This window comes from Mastomys coucha, unplaced genomic scaffold (genome assembly GCF_008632895.1).
Source record: "Mastomys coucha isolate ucsf_1 unplaced genomic scaffold, UCSF_Mcou_1 pScaffold20, whole genome shotgun sequence".
NCBI classification, from domain to species: Eukaryota; Metazoa; Chordata; class Mammalia; order Rodentia; family Muridae; genus Mastomys; species Mastomys coucha.
The window spans coordinates 42761601-42779880 of record NW_022196903.1 but is presented as its reverse complement, the minus strand read 5'-3'; the positions used below and the strand labels follow the sequence as shown (position 1 = coordinate 42779880).

General features: G+C 48.4%; 2 protein-coding genes across 2 annotated transcripts in view; both read right to left on the bottom strand.

Annotated features, from left to right (window-relative positions):
• Window positions 1–5793, bottom strand: part of LOC116098846 (zinc finger protein 398-like) — a 13600-nt gene extending 7807 nt beyond the window's left edge. Inside the window, exons 1-3 of the mRNA XM_031381744.1 lie at window positions 5437–5793; window positions 2705–3058; window positions 1382–1508 (exon numbers count right to left, since the gene is read on the bottom strand). Coding sequence (XP_031237604.1) covers window positions 1382–1508; window positions 2705–3058; window positions 5437–5460 — 505 coding nt within the window. The 5' untranslated portion in view covers window positions 5461–5793. The remainder of the gene's footprint in view (window positions 1–1381; window positions 1509–2704; window positions 3059–5436) is intronic.
• An 83-nt stretch (window positions 5794–5876) lies between these two features.
• Znf783 (zinc finger family member 783) lies at window positions 5877–17127 on the bottom strand. Its single transcript, XM_031381745.1, has 7 exons — window positions 16600–17127; window positions 13665–14003; window positions 13454–13580; window positions 13207–13335; window positions 11375–11500; window positions 10358–10468; window positions 5877–9074 (listed from the first exon to the last, which is right to left on the bottom strand). The coding sequence occupies exons 1-7, from the start codon at window positions 16621–16623 to the stop codon at window positions 8338–8340; spliced, it is 1593 nt and encodes a 530-aa protein (XP_031237605.1). The 5' UTR covers window positions 16624–17127; the 3' UTR covers window positions 5877–8337.
• Between the last annotated feature and the right edge of the window lie 1153 nt (window positions 17128–18280).

The following is an 18280-nucleotide window of genomic DNA, read 5'->3' as shown; positions in this document are numbered from 1 at the left end:
GACCAGGCTGGTCTTGAACTCAGAAATCCACCTGCCTCTGCCTCCCAAGTGCTAGGATTAAAGGCATGAGCCACCACGGCCCAGCTAGAATAATAATTTTACACACACACACACACACACACACACACACACACACACACACACACACACGGAGGGAATGGTACCTTTGTGTTCTGAGCAAACAGAAATCTATCCTCTTTCAATAAGAGTGATCCCTTCTGTTGTTTCTGTCATTTGAACTAAGGGCTTTTTCACCTTTAAAAAGTTTCAAAAAGCAATATAACATAATCCTATAATCCCAATCCTCCAAGGGCTGAGGTAGGAGGCACAAATTCAAGGCCAGCTTGAACAATCCAGTAACTTCCCAGCTAGCCTGAGCTACAGCAAGATTCTGTCGGAGAGAAAGAAAAGACCAGAGGTATAGCTCAGAGAGAGGGGCTTCCCTTAGAGTGTACAAGGTTTGATCTCTTATCAATGCAAAGGGATTTAAAATCTGCATTCCAACTTGGAGCTATTACATAACAGAGAATGAAAACTGAGCTCTCATACTGACCCAGTACTAATTCATTGTTTATCATCCTAGAGTGGGCCAGGCACAGGGGAAGAGAAACATCACACTAAGACTTAGTTCCTTCTTCTGAAGAGAGCACACCAAGTTGGAAGCAGGGTAAAGAGCTGGGCCATGGGCATAAACAGGGCATCAGAAGTCTAATAGAGGTGGGAAACTTTCTGCCTCACTACAAACTTAGAGGGACAAACATACGTAGAGGAAGTTGCTACTCTATAGAAATGAACCGGGAAGAACTAGACAGCGGGGAGCAGATTCTAATCTGAGCGTCTTTACTGGAAGCTCTGGATAAGCCATTTAACCACTCTGCAAGCTCCAAGATGATGTAAGAGCTGGGGATATAGCTACAAAATTCTAGATTTAATCAAGTCTCACAAAAACACACTCCTGCACACTTGGCTAGAGGACCTAGTGTTTACTGTGGCCCTCACTTCTCAGGCCTGAGTCATCCCCATAGGGCTAGACAGGTGGCCCAGTGGTTAAGAACACTGCTAGGATCCAGGTACTATTTTGAGTACATTCATGGCACCTCACAACCAACTACCTATAACTGGATTCAGGGGATCTAATGCCCTCTTCTGGCCTCTGCAGGAACCAGGCAAGTATATGATGGTTGAGCAGAAATACATGCAGGCAAAACAACTCATACACACAATAGAAGCATGTCTACACTTAATTCTAAAGATGGGAATTATACCTTCTACCAGCTTGAAGGCAGAGGATCAATATGCTCTGGTTCTGAGATCCAAGAGTCTCAATACACTGAGCAAAAGAATGAAAACACATTTGGAAGCCTTTGGGGATGTCTCTTACCTAGAGAATCCAGCACCTCACGCCTTTCCTTTGCTACGTGCTTGCAGAGTTCCTTCTGCCAGTCTTCAGGGATGCCTTCCTGTTGCTCAGGGAAACACCCAGCCACCTCTTCAGTAGTCACAGAAACCTGGAGGAACACAAGTCCCCCACACCCCTTCAGAAACCAGCCTTCAAACCAGCTAGCATTTGGGCACCACTGACCAAATGCTAGCTTTTGCCCACATCGTTTTACAGAAAGATAGGCGAGTGCCTGGGGTCCTTCTAGCTCCTTTGCGTACTTGTATCTTCCCTTGGAACCTGATTGGAGATGCTTTCTGTTGATTTCCTCTACTTAAACCAGTTTTCACTCTCAAACAGTCTCTCTGAGGCCTTCCCTTCTAGCCCATCTTCATTCCTGTAGGTCACTTTCTCTGGGGGACCCCCAGTGGCCACACCAGGCTGAGACTCAGATCAGTGAAGCTTCTTCCTGTAGTATGTGGGAACTAACACAGAGACCCACAATGGACAACGTGTACAGAGTGGAGACTCTGGGGCACATGTTCTTAAACGGAATGTCTTCATCACAGATGGCTTGGGGATCTATGTGGAAAGGAGGAGGAGACAGGGGTGGGGGGCAGTATTAAGAAAGGGAAGTAGTCATAGGCCCCTACCTCTAACTAAAAAGCTATCTGCAATCAATAACACACTTCAGTGTAGCTCCCATATCGAGTAGTAATTGGCCATCAAATAACAGACTCCATGGTATTTTTGTAGACTTTGTCTTGTTTTGTTTGCATGTACGTCTGTGTGAGGGTTTCAGATTTGGAGTTACAGACAGTTGTGAACTACCATTAGATGCTGAAAATTGAACCTACATCCTCTAGAAGAGCATTCAGTGCTCTTAATCACTGAGCCATCTCTCCAGCCCTTCTTTTTCTCTTTTCTTTTTATTTATTTATCTTTTTGAGACAGGATCTCTCTCTCTCTAGTCCTGGCTGTCCTGGAGCTCTCTATATAGACCACCAACTCACAGAGATCCGCCTCCCTCCAAAGGCATGCACCACCATGCTTGGTGAAAACATTTTTTGATTTTTCAAGACAGGATTTCTCTGTGTACCCCTGGCTGCCCTGGAACTCACTTTTCAATAAGAAAAAAAAAAAAAGTCATTCTGGAAGCAGACAACTGTTGCTGCCCAAACATACCCTTCCCAACAACCCACTCTATTGTTACCTTTCCAATGTCACACTGTACTTCTGACATTTTTTAAAGCTCCTCAAAGTCCATAGTGACTAGTATTAAGCAGTAGAATTCAGCTTGGAGGCCCCTCCTCACTCTATGCATACCTTGGGGGCTTCATCCTTGCTACCTGGGGGAAGCCTCAGGACCCAGGGGTTCCGGTTTTGCATCTGATTCTCCAAGTTCTCCAGCCGCCGCTGTAGCAGCCCGTATTCCTGCAGCAGGGTCCCCAGCACGGCCCACTTGCCCTCCAGCTGGCTGCTGAGCTCCATGGCTGTCTTCTCGAAGTCGGCCAGCTTCTTCTCAGTGGACCCGGTTCGTAATTCCAAGTTTTGAAGGTGGACATCCTGGGACTCTGTTTTCTTTTCCACTGCCTGAACAGCAGTTAGGATAGCTAAAAGGGAGATCTCTGCCGACTGGATCTGGGCCTGTTGTTGGAGGTCAGCCCCCATTCGCCAGTCCTGGAACCAGAGACAAGGAGATATGTTGGCTTCCAGAAGAAGGCCCAGAACTGCTCTCAAGTTCAGGAAGATCAGGATCTTCTGGAATGGGTTCAGATTCCTTACTGATCAGACCCCAGTCAAGACCAAAAACCTAGGCACAAAAGACCCCTCAGAACCTTCATGGAAATAATATTGAACCTAGATCCACTGTAATGGAAAATAAAATAGCGTCCAAACTGTGCTGGATTTAATCTTGCCCTTCTACTTACATCAGTTATTTGACCACATTTTCTTCCTCTGGGGACATAGCCCAACAGCAAGACCACACACAAACCTGCCTACCCAACAGCATACTCAACTCCCACCACCTTCACACCCTTCGCCAGGGTCTGTGTGTAGCCCTGGAACACTATCTGTACTGTAGACCAGGGTGGCATCAAACTTAAGAGATCCACCAGCCTCTGGGTGCCACCTCCTTTATTAAAGGCCACCACCTTCACCTTCCCCAATGTGCGACCCTGATGTTCCTTCCTAGGTGATCTCTAAGGGCCCAGTGACTAACACTGTGTGAATTCCTAACCTGTTACTAGGTGCCTCAGTTAGTTTCTATTGCTTTGATGAATCACTATGTCCAAAAACAACTTGGGGAGGAAAGGGTTCAAATTCTACTTATACTTCACACATCACTATGTCTCACTAAAGGAAGTCAGGGCAGGAACTTACTTAACATGCCAGAAACCTGGAGGCAGGAGCTGGTACAGAGGCCATGGAGGAGTGCTGCTTACTGGCTTGTTCCTCATGGCTTGCTCAGTCTGCTTTCTTACAAAACCCCGGGACCACCAGCCCAGGTGTGGGCCACACCCAGTGAACTGGGCTCTCCCACACCAAATACTAATTAAGAGAATGCCCTACCGGCTTGCCATACAGCTACATCTTATGGAAGCATTTTCTCAACTGAGGTTCCTTCTTCTCAGGTAACCTCAGCTTGTTTCAAGTTGGACAATAGGTCTCTGTGACTGTAACACCTCAACAAACTGCCCTGAACAGTAACAGTATAGTACTGGAAGCCGGATCTTAGATGCCAGTAAGCAGAGCCAGAGAAAGCTGAAAGCCAGCATCTTAGGCAAAACAAGGAGGACAATGTCACCATGTATAACTGTAACTAAAACGAGGAGCTGTGGGGACAGCAGGTAAATCCTGGAACTTTTTCTTTGTCTCTAAGGTGGTAAAACTACAGGGATGAAAAAGCACTCAGGGTGTGTGACATTATTATATACTGTATTATCAATAAACATGAAGGTTCCTGACCATTGGCCACAATGTGTTATGTGTTCTAAACCAGAGATTGCAACTAATACAATTTTGTGACATTAAACTTCCCCAAGTCATCTTCCAAAAAAAAGACACAGCAAAGTGTCTCACACAGTAAGATACTTGTCACCAGCCTGGCAGTGGTGGCGGATGCCTTTAATCCCAACATATGGGAGGCAGAGGCAGGCGGATTTCTGAGTTCAAGGCCAGCCTGGTCTATAGAGTGAGTTCCAAGGACAGCCAGGGCTATACAGAGAAACTTTGTCTCGAAAAAACAAAAGCAAAAACTTGTCACCAGACAGCTATCTCTTCCTCATTCCATCCTCGGGTCTGTGACCACTGACCCAAACAACAAAATGTGGTCGGGAGGAGGCAGTCTTCATACACAAAGGTCAAATATTTTCGTTTCCCTGTGATCCTTTGCCACAAATCTAACACCAAGAAACGTCTTTGAAGTCACTGAACAGCTACTGCTAGCAGGAGATGCCTCCTACCTTCAGGGATAGTGTATCTCAGTAGTTCACTCATGCGGGTTGGAGGCAATAAGTAGTCAAGCCTTGAACCTAAAATACACCTACCTAACGTCTTCTATAACACCGATTCCCTAGCTAGCTGCAGTAGGAAAATCTTCCTGGTGTTTATCAGAAAACAGCAGGCGAGGAACTATGTATCCACCCTTAATGAAATCAAATTCAGGCCTGAAAGGCCGTGGAAGCCTCCTAGGCAGGAACAAAATTCTAGGTCCCAGGTCCAAGAAAGCTAACTGGAGGGGCCTTAGCTCGGGATTGGATCGGAGATGGCCAATACTTGCGAGGTGGAGCAGAGAGGTCCTGGAAAAAAGGAGTCGTGTGGGGTAAAAACGACCACAGTCGGTGCACCGGGCCCAGACATTTCCTGGTTAAGCTCAACGGCCGTATATTACCAATGATCAAAACCTTGGCAAAAGAGACAAGGACTTTATCACTTGGCAGCAGGCCTCCTAGTCCTCCTTTACTCCCTGGCTGAGCTCTACCCAATTTTAAGAAGTGGTAAGATGTCCTCCCGGCGAATTCATTCCCCACATGGTCGGTGAGGGCCACCCTTACCGGTGCAGCGGCCGCCTCAGTCATGGCTGCGCGCGATTCTGCCTCGTCTTGTAGCCGCTGTGTCCCCTACAGGCGGTCCTTCCTGGCCCCACCACAGGGAATCCAGACGGTTGCCCTGGACGCAGCCGGCAGTTTAGAGACAGAAGCGTCCTCGCTGCTCTTCCACTGCTCCCGCGGCTGAAACGCAGGCCCCACCCTCCACAAGACGGCTCCCCATTGGCTAGCCTTGGAGGTCCCGCCCCCGACGGTAGAGAAGCCAGACTCTATTGGCTAGCTGGGAGCACTAGCCGCACAGCGTTCACGAGCTTGTCGTCCCAGCCCCGCAGGTGTGAGCGCCAGGTGTTCTGCTCCTTTCACCTTCGAACTGTTGTGCCAAGCCAACCACGAGGGTCACCTGCTGAGACTCCCCAGAACAAACTAGGCCACAAACACGCAGTTGCTTTTTCCAGTGTATTTATAGAGCACCGACTAGGCTAATATTTCCACCTCCATAGTTCTTAGGGCCTTGCGGCCCAACCATATCTTTATTTTACGAAATTAAGTGAGAAGAATCTGGGATCCAACGTCGTTCAGCTCCTGCAATCAAGCAGGCTTTGTTCATTCATAATACTCTTTAACCTGTCCTACCGAATTCCAGGATAAATGCAAGCCCAGCTGGGCATAAGAGAGCAGGCAAGGAAACCCTACTACTCTGAAGATAGAGGTAGGAAAAAAAAAAAAGATAACTGCAAGCCCAAGGCCAGCCAGGATTGCACAGCACCTTCTTCCCTACCCCTAGCACTTGAATTTGTGCTTTAAATATAGATTGTTTCCAGAGAACATGTAAAGCACAAGGCGAGATGCCCCGGGACCTCCAGAACAGCATCATGAGCATTTGCAGCAGGAGGATTAAGTTTGGGGCAGCTATACTGTCCACATCCTGTCTGAGCACTTACTGACAACTGCTGTCTTGCTTGTAGGTCCTAAACGATAGTTGGGTGAGCAGGCAAGTAGAGTCCAGAACCCGGGCTGCACGCCATGGACTTGCTTACTTACCTCTACGCCGGGAATGATGCAGGATTTTAGAGTGGCTCTAGAGTCTGAAGAACTTTAGGGAAGAAGGCACCTGGGAGCACGCCTGATGTGCTCTGGTGTCTGAGCGCCAAACAAGAGAGCAAACTATCAGAACTGGAATCATCACCCCAGCTCCGAAAGCACCCACCAGCCTGTCTAGGCAGCACCCAAGTGCTGTGACAAGGAGGCACAGGAAGCACCCGCTCTCATGACTCTTGAGGCGTGACACTATCACCTCAAATTGCTGGTCTCCAGCTTGTGTTTTTGAAGGGCCCCTACGGTACCAGCTCAGCTGGAAAGTGAAGGAACTTCTACCACTTGGCAGGAGAAAGGTCCTTCCTGTCTGGGGACAAAGGACACAGGATCAAGAAAAGCATCCCAGACTTAAGAGGAAGAGCAAAACCGCGCATATTTGTCTAGTACCTCTTTTGACACAAGTCTAAGGTGGCATCCAGGAGCTGTTCTTCTTGTCACACAAAGAACATAAGCCCCAAGAGAGATAAAGGACAGGTGCTTCCTGGGCTTGCTCTACAACATTCTCTTTCAGGCAGTTTTGCAGGACTTTCACTATAGTGACAATAGTGGAGTTTTGGTTTCTTTGAAAAACACAGATATTATAGGAATGTTCTTGTTTTAATCCTAGGTGTGGGGTGCAGAGCTGCTTCACACAGCCCACAGCAGCTATGATCTGTTCTGTGCTCTCGCAGGGGCGTGATTTTGCCAGCTGCAGACAGCTTCTGTAAGTGTGCACCATTTGGAATATCTAGGGACTATTAAAAGAGGGTAAATGCTAGAGCCCCAAGAGTTGGTTGTTGTTGCTGTTGGTTGAGGTTTGTTATATAGTAGTGCACAAAGAAAAATTAGATATCCTGACATCGGAGATTAAACTTGCCCCAAGAAACCCAAGACCACTTACCAGCAGGAAGTAATCTAAGGATAACATTACCCACTTCTCCCTCTATTCTTTTCTCTCTCCTATTTATTGTTATTTGAAAGTGAAGAAGAGGGGTGAAGGATAGACAGAGTAGCCAAAGTCCAGCCGATTAGTTCACTGTCAACGCTGAGATCTGCGAGGAGTAATCTACTAGCTTCCATTTCCCTCACAAGTAGTAGTAATGGATGTGCCAGCCATGTGAGGGAGAGACTCACATGGACTCACAAGACTGTGAGCCATTCTAGGCATTCAAAACGCCTGGCACTTTGCTTTCAGGACTGCACTAAGCTGGTCCTCCCACCCTGCCAACCCGACATGGAGGAGGAAGCAGAAAGTTCCTATCCCACAGCAGCTCTGGTCTCCAAGAAAAAAGAAAGCAAACAAACAAACCAATGCAAATTTCCTGTGTTTCCCTTAGCTATCTATCAATCCTACTTTCTTTTCTCAGGTGGACTTCAGACTTTTCTCCATGTAAACCTTTTCCCCCAGGCCTCTCTTGTCACACCTGGAAGAGACATAATTTTTGTTCCTACTGCCTGCAGTACCAGCAAAAGAGGCCTGACCTTAAGTCTTAAGAATCTTTTTCAAGTCAGAATGTCCGAAAAAGGAATTAGGAGACAGAGGCACCCTGTTTTACACACACACACACACACACACACACACACACACACACACAGTCACCAAAAGAGCTGCTGCTTTCCATTTGAAAGGAAAACAGACTCTCTTAAGCCATCCCAGATTGAGGGACCAATTTCAGGTCAGGCACAAGGGAAAGGCCCTGAGATAGTGCAGGTCCTGCCAGAAGAGCCAGAAGGTATCATGGCAGGCTTCTGGTCAGCCTTCCTGTTCAGGGCTGGATCCTTGCAGGGCTAGACTACCCTGGAGGACAGAAGGCAAGAGGAAATTGCCTGGCCTCAGGAATGAGTCTGCATGTGGACAGTCAGGTGGTGGTTCCTGTTAAAGGCCTTGCCACATTGGGGGCACTGATAGGGACGCTCACCAGTATGGATACGCTGGTGACGAAAGAGGTCTGAGGGCCGGCGGAAGGCCTTGCCACAGTAGGGACAGTCAGGACAGCCCTGCCTGTCTGTGTGCTGACGCTGGTGCAGTGCCAGGCTCTTCCGTTGCTGAAAGGAGTGAAGGCATTCACTACAGTGGTAAACCTTAGTTGCTGGCCTTTGTCCCATGAAGGTATGGCTTGTTGGGGACCGGTGGCTTGTGAGCTCCTCAGGTAGCCAGTGGATGACAGGGCCCGGCACCACCACTTCCCCTGGTTCCAGTGTGGAGTGGCTTTTCCCTGACCTAACAGGCAAGCCACTCCAAGCCTCCCTGTGTTCCTTTTCTACATGGGTCCGCTGATGGATTGTCAGATTGATCTTCAAGCGGAAGCTCTGCCCACAGTCAGGGCACAGGAATGCCTGCTTCCGTGGTCGAGGAAGGATACGGGGTTGCTGTCTCATAGCCTCTGCTGCCTGGGGTTCCCCAATCCGCACCTGAGGCACCCCCTGGGTGTGATGCCATCTGTGACCTCTAGTGTTGATCCTGGGCATTTTGTGGACTCTAAATATGGACTGGCTGGAAGACTCCAGAAGGCGCTGCTCAGGGTCATCCTCAGATGGGCCTTCTGTCTTGATGGCCACAGTACCACCGCCTGGCAAAGGAATCATTACTGGTTCCAAGAGGACCATATGGCTTCTCCTGCCTTCGATCCAGGTCTCACTCCAGGCTCAAGTCTCTCCCCCCTTCCCCAGTTTCTGTGAGTACCATCAGATCAGGCCAGGGTCCTAGTCAGAGACACCACGGAGCAGGCAGTGTGCTATCTTATGCCTCATTCCTGGAAGCTGAGCTAAGAACATCAGAGGAGGGAGAAAGCTACAGAAGCCAGGAACCAGGGACCCTGCAGAATCCATGATTTGATTCTGAGACAGATGGCTGAGACTATGGGGGAAGACACCAGTTATGGCAATGGTGCTACCAAGACCCTAAATGTTATGATGAGAATAATCACAATCTGAGAAGGGCCAGGAGCCCATGGGCCCGCAACTGGTTCTAGACCACAATTAAGAGGCCTTGTAGGTCATATGTAGCTGTGATCCTAGCACTCAGGAAGCGAGATGGGAGAACTGCCACAAATTTAAGACAAGCCTTAGTTACACAGTGATTTTATTTTTTTCCTCCCGAGGCAAGGTTTCTCTGTATAACCCTGGCTGTCCCAGAACTCACTATATAAACCAGGCAGGCCTTGAACTCAGAAATCTGCCTGGCTCTGACTCCCAAGTGCTGGGATTAAAAGCATGTGCCACCATTGCCCTGCTGACATAGTGATTTTAAAGCCAGCCAGCTATATATACCTCATCTTAAAAAAAAAGGTAGGGGGTGGGGAGAAGGGGCTGTGGTCTAGATGAGGGAGGGGAGTGACTTGACTGTATGTCACTCATCCCAAACAAATCCACAAGGTATGTGCTGCCCTATCAGCCTGTGATTCCTGTGGGTCTCAGTGAAGGTCTCACCTGATGCAAGACTGTAACTGTGATAGTATAACTGCAGGGACGGAGCCATGAAAAGCACAGGCTGAGGTGAGGATAGTGGTCCCCAGGTTTAGAAAATAAAAAGTCCTGGCATTGAGCCCTATCAAAAAAACATGGAATCAAGGTGAAAGACCTATACTGAAACTCTAGGTCAACATGCAATATGCAAGACACCACAAGCTGTGAATCTAGGCAGGCCACCTCACAGGGTTACTATGGGACTGGAGCAGACCATACATGAACAGCCTTTCTGTCACTGGCAGACAGAATCTATCTATCTGCAGCATTCTTCAAGCAGTAAGTTCCCATTAGGGCAGTTGACCATAGGCTGACTGTTACTACCCAGTGGCCCTCTGAGCTTCTCTGAGGCTCGGCCACAGCTACACTGTCTTCTCTTTTCACTCACCTGGTCCCACAGAAGGCAGGCTCTCTGTGGGAGGGGAGGACGGCAACTCTTCTCCCTCTGCAGATTCTCCCTCCTGTTTAATTGATAAGGTGCTGGTGTTTGCTGGGATCCCTGTGAGAGGGAAAATGTGATGAGGGCCATTCTCACCACAGTACACAGAGCACAGCCATTTCCTCAGCAAGCCCTAGACACACTTAAGGGTCTGGTTGGCAGCCGAGATCCTCAGGCTCCTTCTGGAGGGCTTCTGAGATGAGAATAGAGCCATAAAGGCCACAGTGACAACCCCATGTAGGCCCAGGCTCACAACCTGCCCCTCCACATCTGTAACCTTCACCAGTCTCAAAATAATAGAAGAAGGTTTGGGAAGGGTCCAGAACAGAGTCCCAGTTTTTCAATGGGTGGGGACGTTATCCACCTACCCCAGGTCCCACCTCACAAATTTCATGCATACAGCTTGAGCTTATACTGGCTGAGTGGAACGCCAGAGAAGGAAGGAGTCACGTGCTGTGGTAGAAATGCAGAAAAACCACTGGAAGGAAGGCAACAAGGATTAGGATCAGCAAGAGAAGAATAAGGGGACAAAGGAAACCCAGCTCTGTGTATGACGCTCATGTCCTCTGAGTCAGTCTCAGAAAAGGACCAGAAGGAACCACCTGTAAACAGAAGAGGCACAGATCCTGGATGACAGAGAAAAGTCAGAGTTCTCAACAAGTTTTCAGAAAGAATACTGAGAAACTGCAGCATGCCAACCTAGCGCCACACTGGGAGGTGAGACAGAGACCACCCCATAGACATGGCCACTGTAGAAAGCTGCAGCAGGCCCATCCACACTCTTCCTCTTACTCCAGGCAGACAGGTGTGTCCAGGACCCCACAGTGCTATTCAGACATCTGAGCACTGAAAAGAATAAAATACCTCTTCAAGGTTTAGCTCCCAAGAGCCTACCCAGCAGAGCTCAACATCTGGCTTGTCTCATGCTGAGAACACCAGTGCTGCTGTCCAGCTGTTCCCACTCACCAGTGCCTGGCTCAGGTGAAGTCATGCTTGCTCCCTCTTGCTGCCGCTCAGGTGTCTGCCTTTGATTTGGTTCCTCCTGGGCAGGGCTAGCTGGACTTGGAGCCTGCTCTGGACTCAGAGAAATGCCTAGAAACACAAACCAATGTCATTGAGCACAATACCAAGGTCTCCCAGACAGGAGACCACTGACTTCAGGGCCACACTAAGAGTCTCTGGGAGTCTGGGCTATCATACCAAAGACAGAATATAAAGATACAGTGGCCATGCCCATTGCCTTTAGCTCAATTCTTGTCTAAAGCCTGTTTTGTGTCTCTCACATGTCCTTGTTCCCTGATAAGCCATCTTACCAGCCCTAATTTCACTTTTAAATTTTGATACAAATTCTCACTAAGTTGCCTAGGCTGGCCTTGAACTCATTTTGTAGACTAAGCAGGCTCTGACCTATGAGTCTCCTGTGCCCCAGAATTGCTTGGATCACAAGCCTGTTCTATAGACCCTGATTAAACGTGAACTCTTGATTCTTTGCTGTTTGTTTGGGGTTCTTACTTTACAATCCTCCCACCTCAGACCTTGAGGATTGAGGGTTATACTTTAATAGGTAGATTCTATGGTACATAAATTACACCTCAGTAAAACTGTTGGAAATGTGGGTCGACTTGGATGGAGATTTTATAGATTTAAAAGACATAAACCAAATGCAGTATGTGGACTTTGAGTTATTAAAATTAAGATCCAAGTTCCTACTGAAAACAGAATAAGGACCAGGTGTTAGATGATTTTCTAGGGGTGGGTGATGATATCATGATTACATCTAGAAAAAGAGATGGGTAGCAAATTTCTATTACTGATTTTTTTTCCTTTCTTCTCTTTTTGATACAAGGTCTCATCCTATAACCTAGGCTTTCCAACTCACTGCTGGAGATCAGTGATAATGATTACTGTCCTGTTCTACTTTGGATTATGTTTAAATATTTTTTTAAGATATATTTATTTTATTGCCAAACATGGTGGCACAAGTCTCTAATTCTAGCACTTGGGAGAAAGAAGAAACAGGCAGATCTCCATGAGTTCAAGGCTAGCCTGGTCTACATAGTGAATTCCAGGACAGCCAGAGCTCCCTAATAGTGAGACCCTAAATTAAATAACTAAAAATAAAATAAGTAAATAATCATGTGTGTGTGTGAGAGAGAGAGAGATAGAGAGAAAGAAAGAGAGAGAGAATGAGTGTTTTGCTTGCATGTCTGTCTATACCCTGCATCCGTGACTCCTGCCCACAGAGGCCAGAAGAGGGCACTAGATTCCCTAAACTGGAGTTACAGACAGCTCTAAGTTACCATGTGGGTGCTGGGAACTGAACATGAGTCCTCTGTTAGAGCAGTGAGTGCTCTTAACCACTGAGCCTCCTCAGCAGCCCCCAGAGGAGTCAGTCATTGTCAAACAGTGGCTATGCAGCAGTCCTGGCCTTGTCCCTCGAGGAACAGTAGTAGTCTGCTGCTGCTGCTACCGGCTGAACAACAGAGATGGCAGGCAGACATGGACACCACTGTGGGAGGCACAAAGCAGGTGCCTATTGCATCCTTGATCTCTGTTTGCCACCTCTGACCTCACAACCATCCATTTTGTATGGCCCCTCCTTATACAGAGGCAGAATCCTTACAGTGCCAAGGAGAAGCGTTCTCTTTACTCCTACTCAGAGCAACCTGGGACAAAGTGCAGCCAGCCCTGGTGAAGGGGCCTGTGCTCCCTTTCCAGCTCCAAATGGTCTGGTCTACCCAGGAAGGCAGCTGCTTGTTCACTTTGCCCCAGTAGTCTCAGGATGTGCCAATACTTACTTGTGTTTGGTTTCCTTGGGCATACTGTCTCCTCCTCACTCCCCTTCTCCTGGTCCCAGGGACCTGCAGGACAAGGCTCTTCTCCCCTCTCTATCTGGGTGAGAATGTCTGGTTTGGAGATGGCATAACCTGCATACAGAATGGGGAGGGCATGGAGAAAGATCTGAGTCTGGCAGCCCAAAGCAAAGGCCAAGACTATAGGAAACCATTGTTGGATGAAAGCCCAGGTATGTCTTTGCAGCCTTACCCAGAGAAACGAGCATCTCATAGTTGCCCCTCATCACATGCTTGTAGAGCTCCTTCTGCCAGTCCTCCAGCTTGGCCCACTCTAATTCAGAGAAATACACAGCCACGTCATCAAAGGTCAGAGGCACCTGAAACCACAGTGTCACTTGTTTACCTGCATGCTTACAGGCACAGGCCCTTAAGTTTCCTATGTCAGGGCATCCAAAGGCTACCTTGGGGACCTCCGCCTTGCGGCCAGGGGGAAGCCTCAGGACCCAGAAGTTCTGGTTGCGCATGAGGTTCTCCATGTTCTCTAGCCGCTGCTGCAGCAGCCCATACTCCTGCAGCAGGGACTCCAGCATGGCCCACTTGCCCTCCAGCTGGCTGCTGAATGCCACAGCTGTCTTCTCACAGTCAGCCAGTTTCTTCTCTGCTGTCCCTGAGCGTCCCTCCAGAGTCAGCAAACGGGCCAGGCAAGAATCCACTTTCTTCTCCAAGGCCTGAACGGCGGCCACCACAGTCCACAGTGTGATTTCTGTGGAGTAGAGGTAGGAGCTCTTCTCTATATTTGGCTAGAGTGAAAAAGAAGGAGTAGGAGGTCTCTTATTACACATCTGACTGTCCCTCTCAGAAAGCTGCTCAAGAGACAAGAGAATCATATAATCAAAATATCCACATGGTAAACCAGGCATGGTAGTACATAGCTATAATCTCAACATTCACAAATTGAGGCAGGGAGATTGCCTCAAAATCAAGGGCAGCTTGAAGTAAACAATGAGTTCCAGGCTAGCCCAGACTGAAGAGTTGAGACCAGGCAGACCTAGTGGCATGTCTTTAATCTCAGCATTCAGGAGCTAAAGGCAGCTGGATCTCTGTGAGCTCAAGGCCAACCTGATCTCATTTAAATGGCAAGTTCCAGACCAGTTAGGGCTGTATAGTATAACACTGGTTTGTGGGTTTGGTTGTTGTTGTTGTTGTTGTTTTTTAAAAGGCATTTTGTCCCATGTAACTGCAGGTCTACAATCAAAAATTCACCCAACATGGGATAAAAATATTCGGAGTCTGGTGATGGCAGGGAAGGGGCACATGTCTTTAATCACAGCATGGAGGTAGAGGCAGGCAGATCTCTGTGAGTTTAAGGCCAGCCTGGTCTACATACAGAGTGAGTTCCTGTATGTGAGTGAGTGGACACCCAGGACTACACAGAAACTCTGTCCCCCAAAAAACAAACAAAAAAAATTGGAAAGAAAAAAATTGTGTCTATTCTGAACATGCACACATTTTTCTTGTCATCATTTCCTCCATGATGCAACTACTAGCCTTCCATTGTGTTGGAAATCTAGAAATTGATTTAACATATTTTAAAGTATATGAATAGGTTATATGCAAACACTACATGATTTTATGTAAGGGAGCACCCGTGGTATCAGCTGTAGTTATTATCATAGTGTTGAGATCCATCCTGTTAGTAAGTTTCTTGGGATATTAGGTACAGCAAGACAGCTGGGGGACAGAAGCAGATGGACAGGAACCGAAAGGGTTTCCAGTCCTACTCCAGAATTCCCAGCTCATTCTCTATTCCTTGCAGTCAGGGAACCCAGAAGGACACACAGCAAACTAAAGAAAAGGAGAAGTTCCTTTCAAAAAGCTTCCAGGAGACTACGGTTTCAGAAACTTGTCTGAGATGTATTGGTAATAATAGATACCATTTACTGAGAGATTTTTTTTTTACAGGTGAAAATTCTTCTAGTGTGTCCTCTAAATTGGCATACTGAACATTACCAAGCTACTCCCCTTGCCCTGTTTTGTTTTGTTTTGTTTTGTTTTGAGACAGGGTTTCTCTGTGTAGCCTTGGCTGTCCTGGAACTCACTATGTAAATAGACTGGTCTAGATCGGACTGCCTCTGCCTCCTGAATGTGTGTGTGGAGGGGAGGGAGATTTAAAGGAATATACCACTGCCTCTGCCGCCACCACCACCACCACTGCCGCCACCACCACCACTGCCGCCACCACCAGGATCCAAGCAGCCTTTCAAAAAATACTGCTAAACGCTCAGTGGTTCTCAACCTTCCAACCTTCCATAGCTGTGATCCTCATGTTGTGGTGATCCCTGTCCTAGTTAGGGTTTCTAATGCTACAACAAAACATCATGATCAGAAAAAAAAAAAAAAAAAAAAAAAACAAACCAAAACAAACAAACAAACAAAAAACCAAATTAGTAAAGAAAGGGTCTATTTGGCTACACTTCCACATTTCTGTTTATCACTGTAGGAAGTCAGGACAGGAACTCAAACAGGGCGGGATTCTAGAGGCAGGAGCTGATGCAGAGGCCATAGAGAGGTGCTATTACTGGCTTGCTTCCTTCCCATGGCTTGCTCAGTCAGCTTTCTTATAGAACCTGGGACTACCAGCCCAGGGATGGCCCCACCCACGATCGTCTTCACTACTAGAGAAATGACTTATGGAGGCATTTCCTCAACTGAGGACCCTTTCTCTCTGATGACTATAGCTTGGGTCAAGTTGACACACACAACCAGCCAGTACAATCCCTAACCACAGAATTATTTTGTTGGTACTTCTCAACTATAACTTTGCGACAGTTATGAAGTAGAATGTAAAATAGCCGATACGGGACTCCGAGGGGGTCGGTGGCGACCCCCAGGTTGGGGACCTCTAGATCTTGGGTGTGGATGGGAGACAGTCGCAACATTCAAGAAACCTGTTGCAAACTGGGTTCAGTATTGTTTCCTACGAAAAAGCAGGGTCGCTAGGTATTTCAATGGAGGGCTCATCCTAAGGTGTTGGCCTGAAGGCCCCTTCGCAGCCTCAACCTTGCGGACGTGGCACTGGCTCCTGTCTAACGGCTTGGCCGCCGGTCTCAGAAGAAACAACAGGCAGGGTCCTTCCAGGACTTTCGGGGAACCGTGAGCGCCCGGCCTAGCGGGGCTGTGGAGGCCCCGTCGCGGTCACGGGTCCTAGGGCCCGGCCCAGCAGGGCTGGTGTATGGGCCTCCAGGCGCCAGGCTGATGGCTTCGGTAGCCTACGAGGCCTCCAGGCCGGTGGCTCCTCGACCCCGGCCTGGAGGCCTCCGGGGCCAGGGTAGGGGGCGCTTCGGGCCGGGTAGGCCGAGACCCTCGCACGCGGCGGCCATGGGCCGGGGCGCTTACCCGGTCAGGCGCCGCTTCAGCCATGGCTGCCGCGTCGTCGCTGGGCTGCGGTTCTCCTGGCCAGGCGCAGGCTGGTTTGCAGTCAGTCAGCAGGTCGGACTGAGCGTCGGTGAGGAGCCGGAGCCTCCCAGCTTCGGAGCTGCTGTCTAAGCGGCCGCAAGCTCCACACGGTCCCAAGCCACGTGCCCTTGAAAGGAGCCGCAGCGGAGGCCGTGGCCGGGCGCACAGCGCCCCCTGCAGCCAGGAGGACTGCACTCCGTAGCCGCTAGCCTGCTTGAGGCGTCGCGTCAAACCTGCCGCCCGGGCCCGGGCGGGAGGGCAGCCGGCCTCAGGCAAGCCTACTGGCCCGCGAGGACGCTGCTCAGGGAATCCCTGAACTCCGTGCTGGGGCGGGACTCCTTCATCCCAATTGTGTTCAGATTCCCTTTTCTAGGGTCTCTAGAGGAGAACTTAAAGGTTTCTAAATCCCGTTTTCGGGTTTGCAGAACAAGTAGGCAGCGCTAAGGGATCGAGGGCTTGCTTGGCTTCGGGCGGAACCCCAGGGAGGTACTTCCGGGGAATTCACCCGCTCTTGCACTCACCTCTGAGGCTCTTAGCTTCTGCGCACCACCTGCAGAGCTCCTTCTTCCAGCCTCTCTGCCACACCCAGTCTGGACTTACTTGTGGCATCAGCAGGGCATCCTGGTTAGCCTTGGCTCCAGGAGGGAAGCTGGGGCTGGGCATCCTGCTCTCTCTGCCAGGAGACTTCAAACGAGACAGTGGACAGGGCCACAGCTACTGGGTGCATTGATAAGGCTTTCTAGCCAATTCATGTCCCGAATTATCCTGAGTAAACTATTCCACTTAAGACCAGGCTGCTTCTGAAACTAGAAAGCATTACTCGGGAAAGCCAGAATTAACCTTGGAATGTAAAAATAAAACCGTTTTCTTCGTTTCCTGCATTTTCCGGTCGTTATTCGACCGGCCAATAAACTTCCAGCAGGCAACTGTGTTTTGAGTTTTGGGTATGTTTTGGTTTGTGTGTGTGTGTGTGTGTGTGTGTGTGTGTGTGTGTGTGTTTGGGGGATTATCTCTAAACAAAGTGTGGTCCAGCTGACGTAGGAAGGACACAAATAAACTACCTCACTCTTTAAGGTGCATCACTGTATTTAGGGCAAGGCCTGGAAGTGCTACTTTGAGTTATATCAAAATAAGAGTTAAATCACATTTAACTCTTTATAACAAGATCCAAATCAACATTTAGCATTATCCATTTTGATTTATTATTAAACAGGGTCTTATTATGTAGCACAGACTGGCCTCAAGATCCCTCTGCCTCAGTCTCCCCCTCATTTTGAAAATTCTTAAGTGATACCACCCACCTAAAAGACAAAACTGCAAGTATGTGCTCATAAAATAGGAACATCAGTGGATCTCATTAAATGTCAGTCTAAGACATTTAAGGTGGGCTGGAAGAGATGGCTCAGCAGTTAAGAGCACTCACTGCTCTTCCAGATGGTGGCTCATAGCCATCTCTAATGGGATCCGATGCCCTCTTCTGGTGTGTCTGAAGATAGCGACAGTGTACTCATATACATAAAACAAATAATTTTTTAAAAAGACATTTAAGGTTATGAAACACTAATAAATTGTGATCTTTAAAATAATAGTTAAGGTATGGCGGCACACACCTCTAATCCTA

What these genes read in the sequence shown, in the direction of transcription:
- Znf783 (XM_031381745.1), bottom strand. Translation starts at nt 16,623, where the DNA reads ATGGCTGAAGCGGCGCCTGACCGG. An exon ending in CCCAAGGAAACCAAACACAA is followed by an intron (nt 11,501 to 13,206) that starts GTAAGTATTGGC and finishes TTGTGTTTCTAG; the next exon opens with GCATTTCTCTGAGTCCAGAG. An exon ending in TTCACCTGAGCCAGGCACTG is followed by an intron (nt 10,469 to 11,374) that starts GTGAGTGGGAAC and finishes TCCCTCTCACAG; the next exon opens with GGATCCCAGCAAACACCAGC.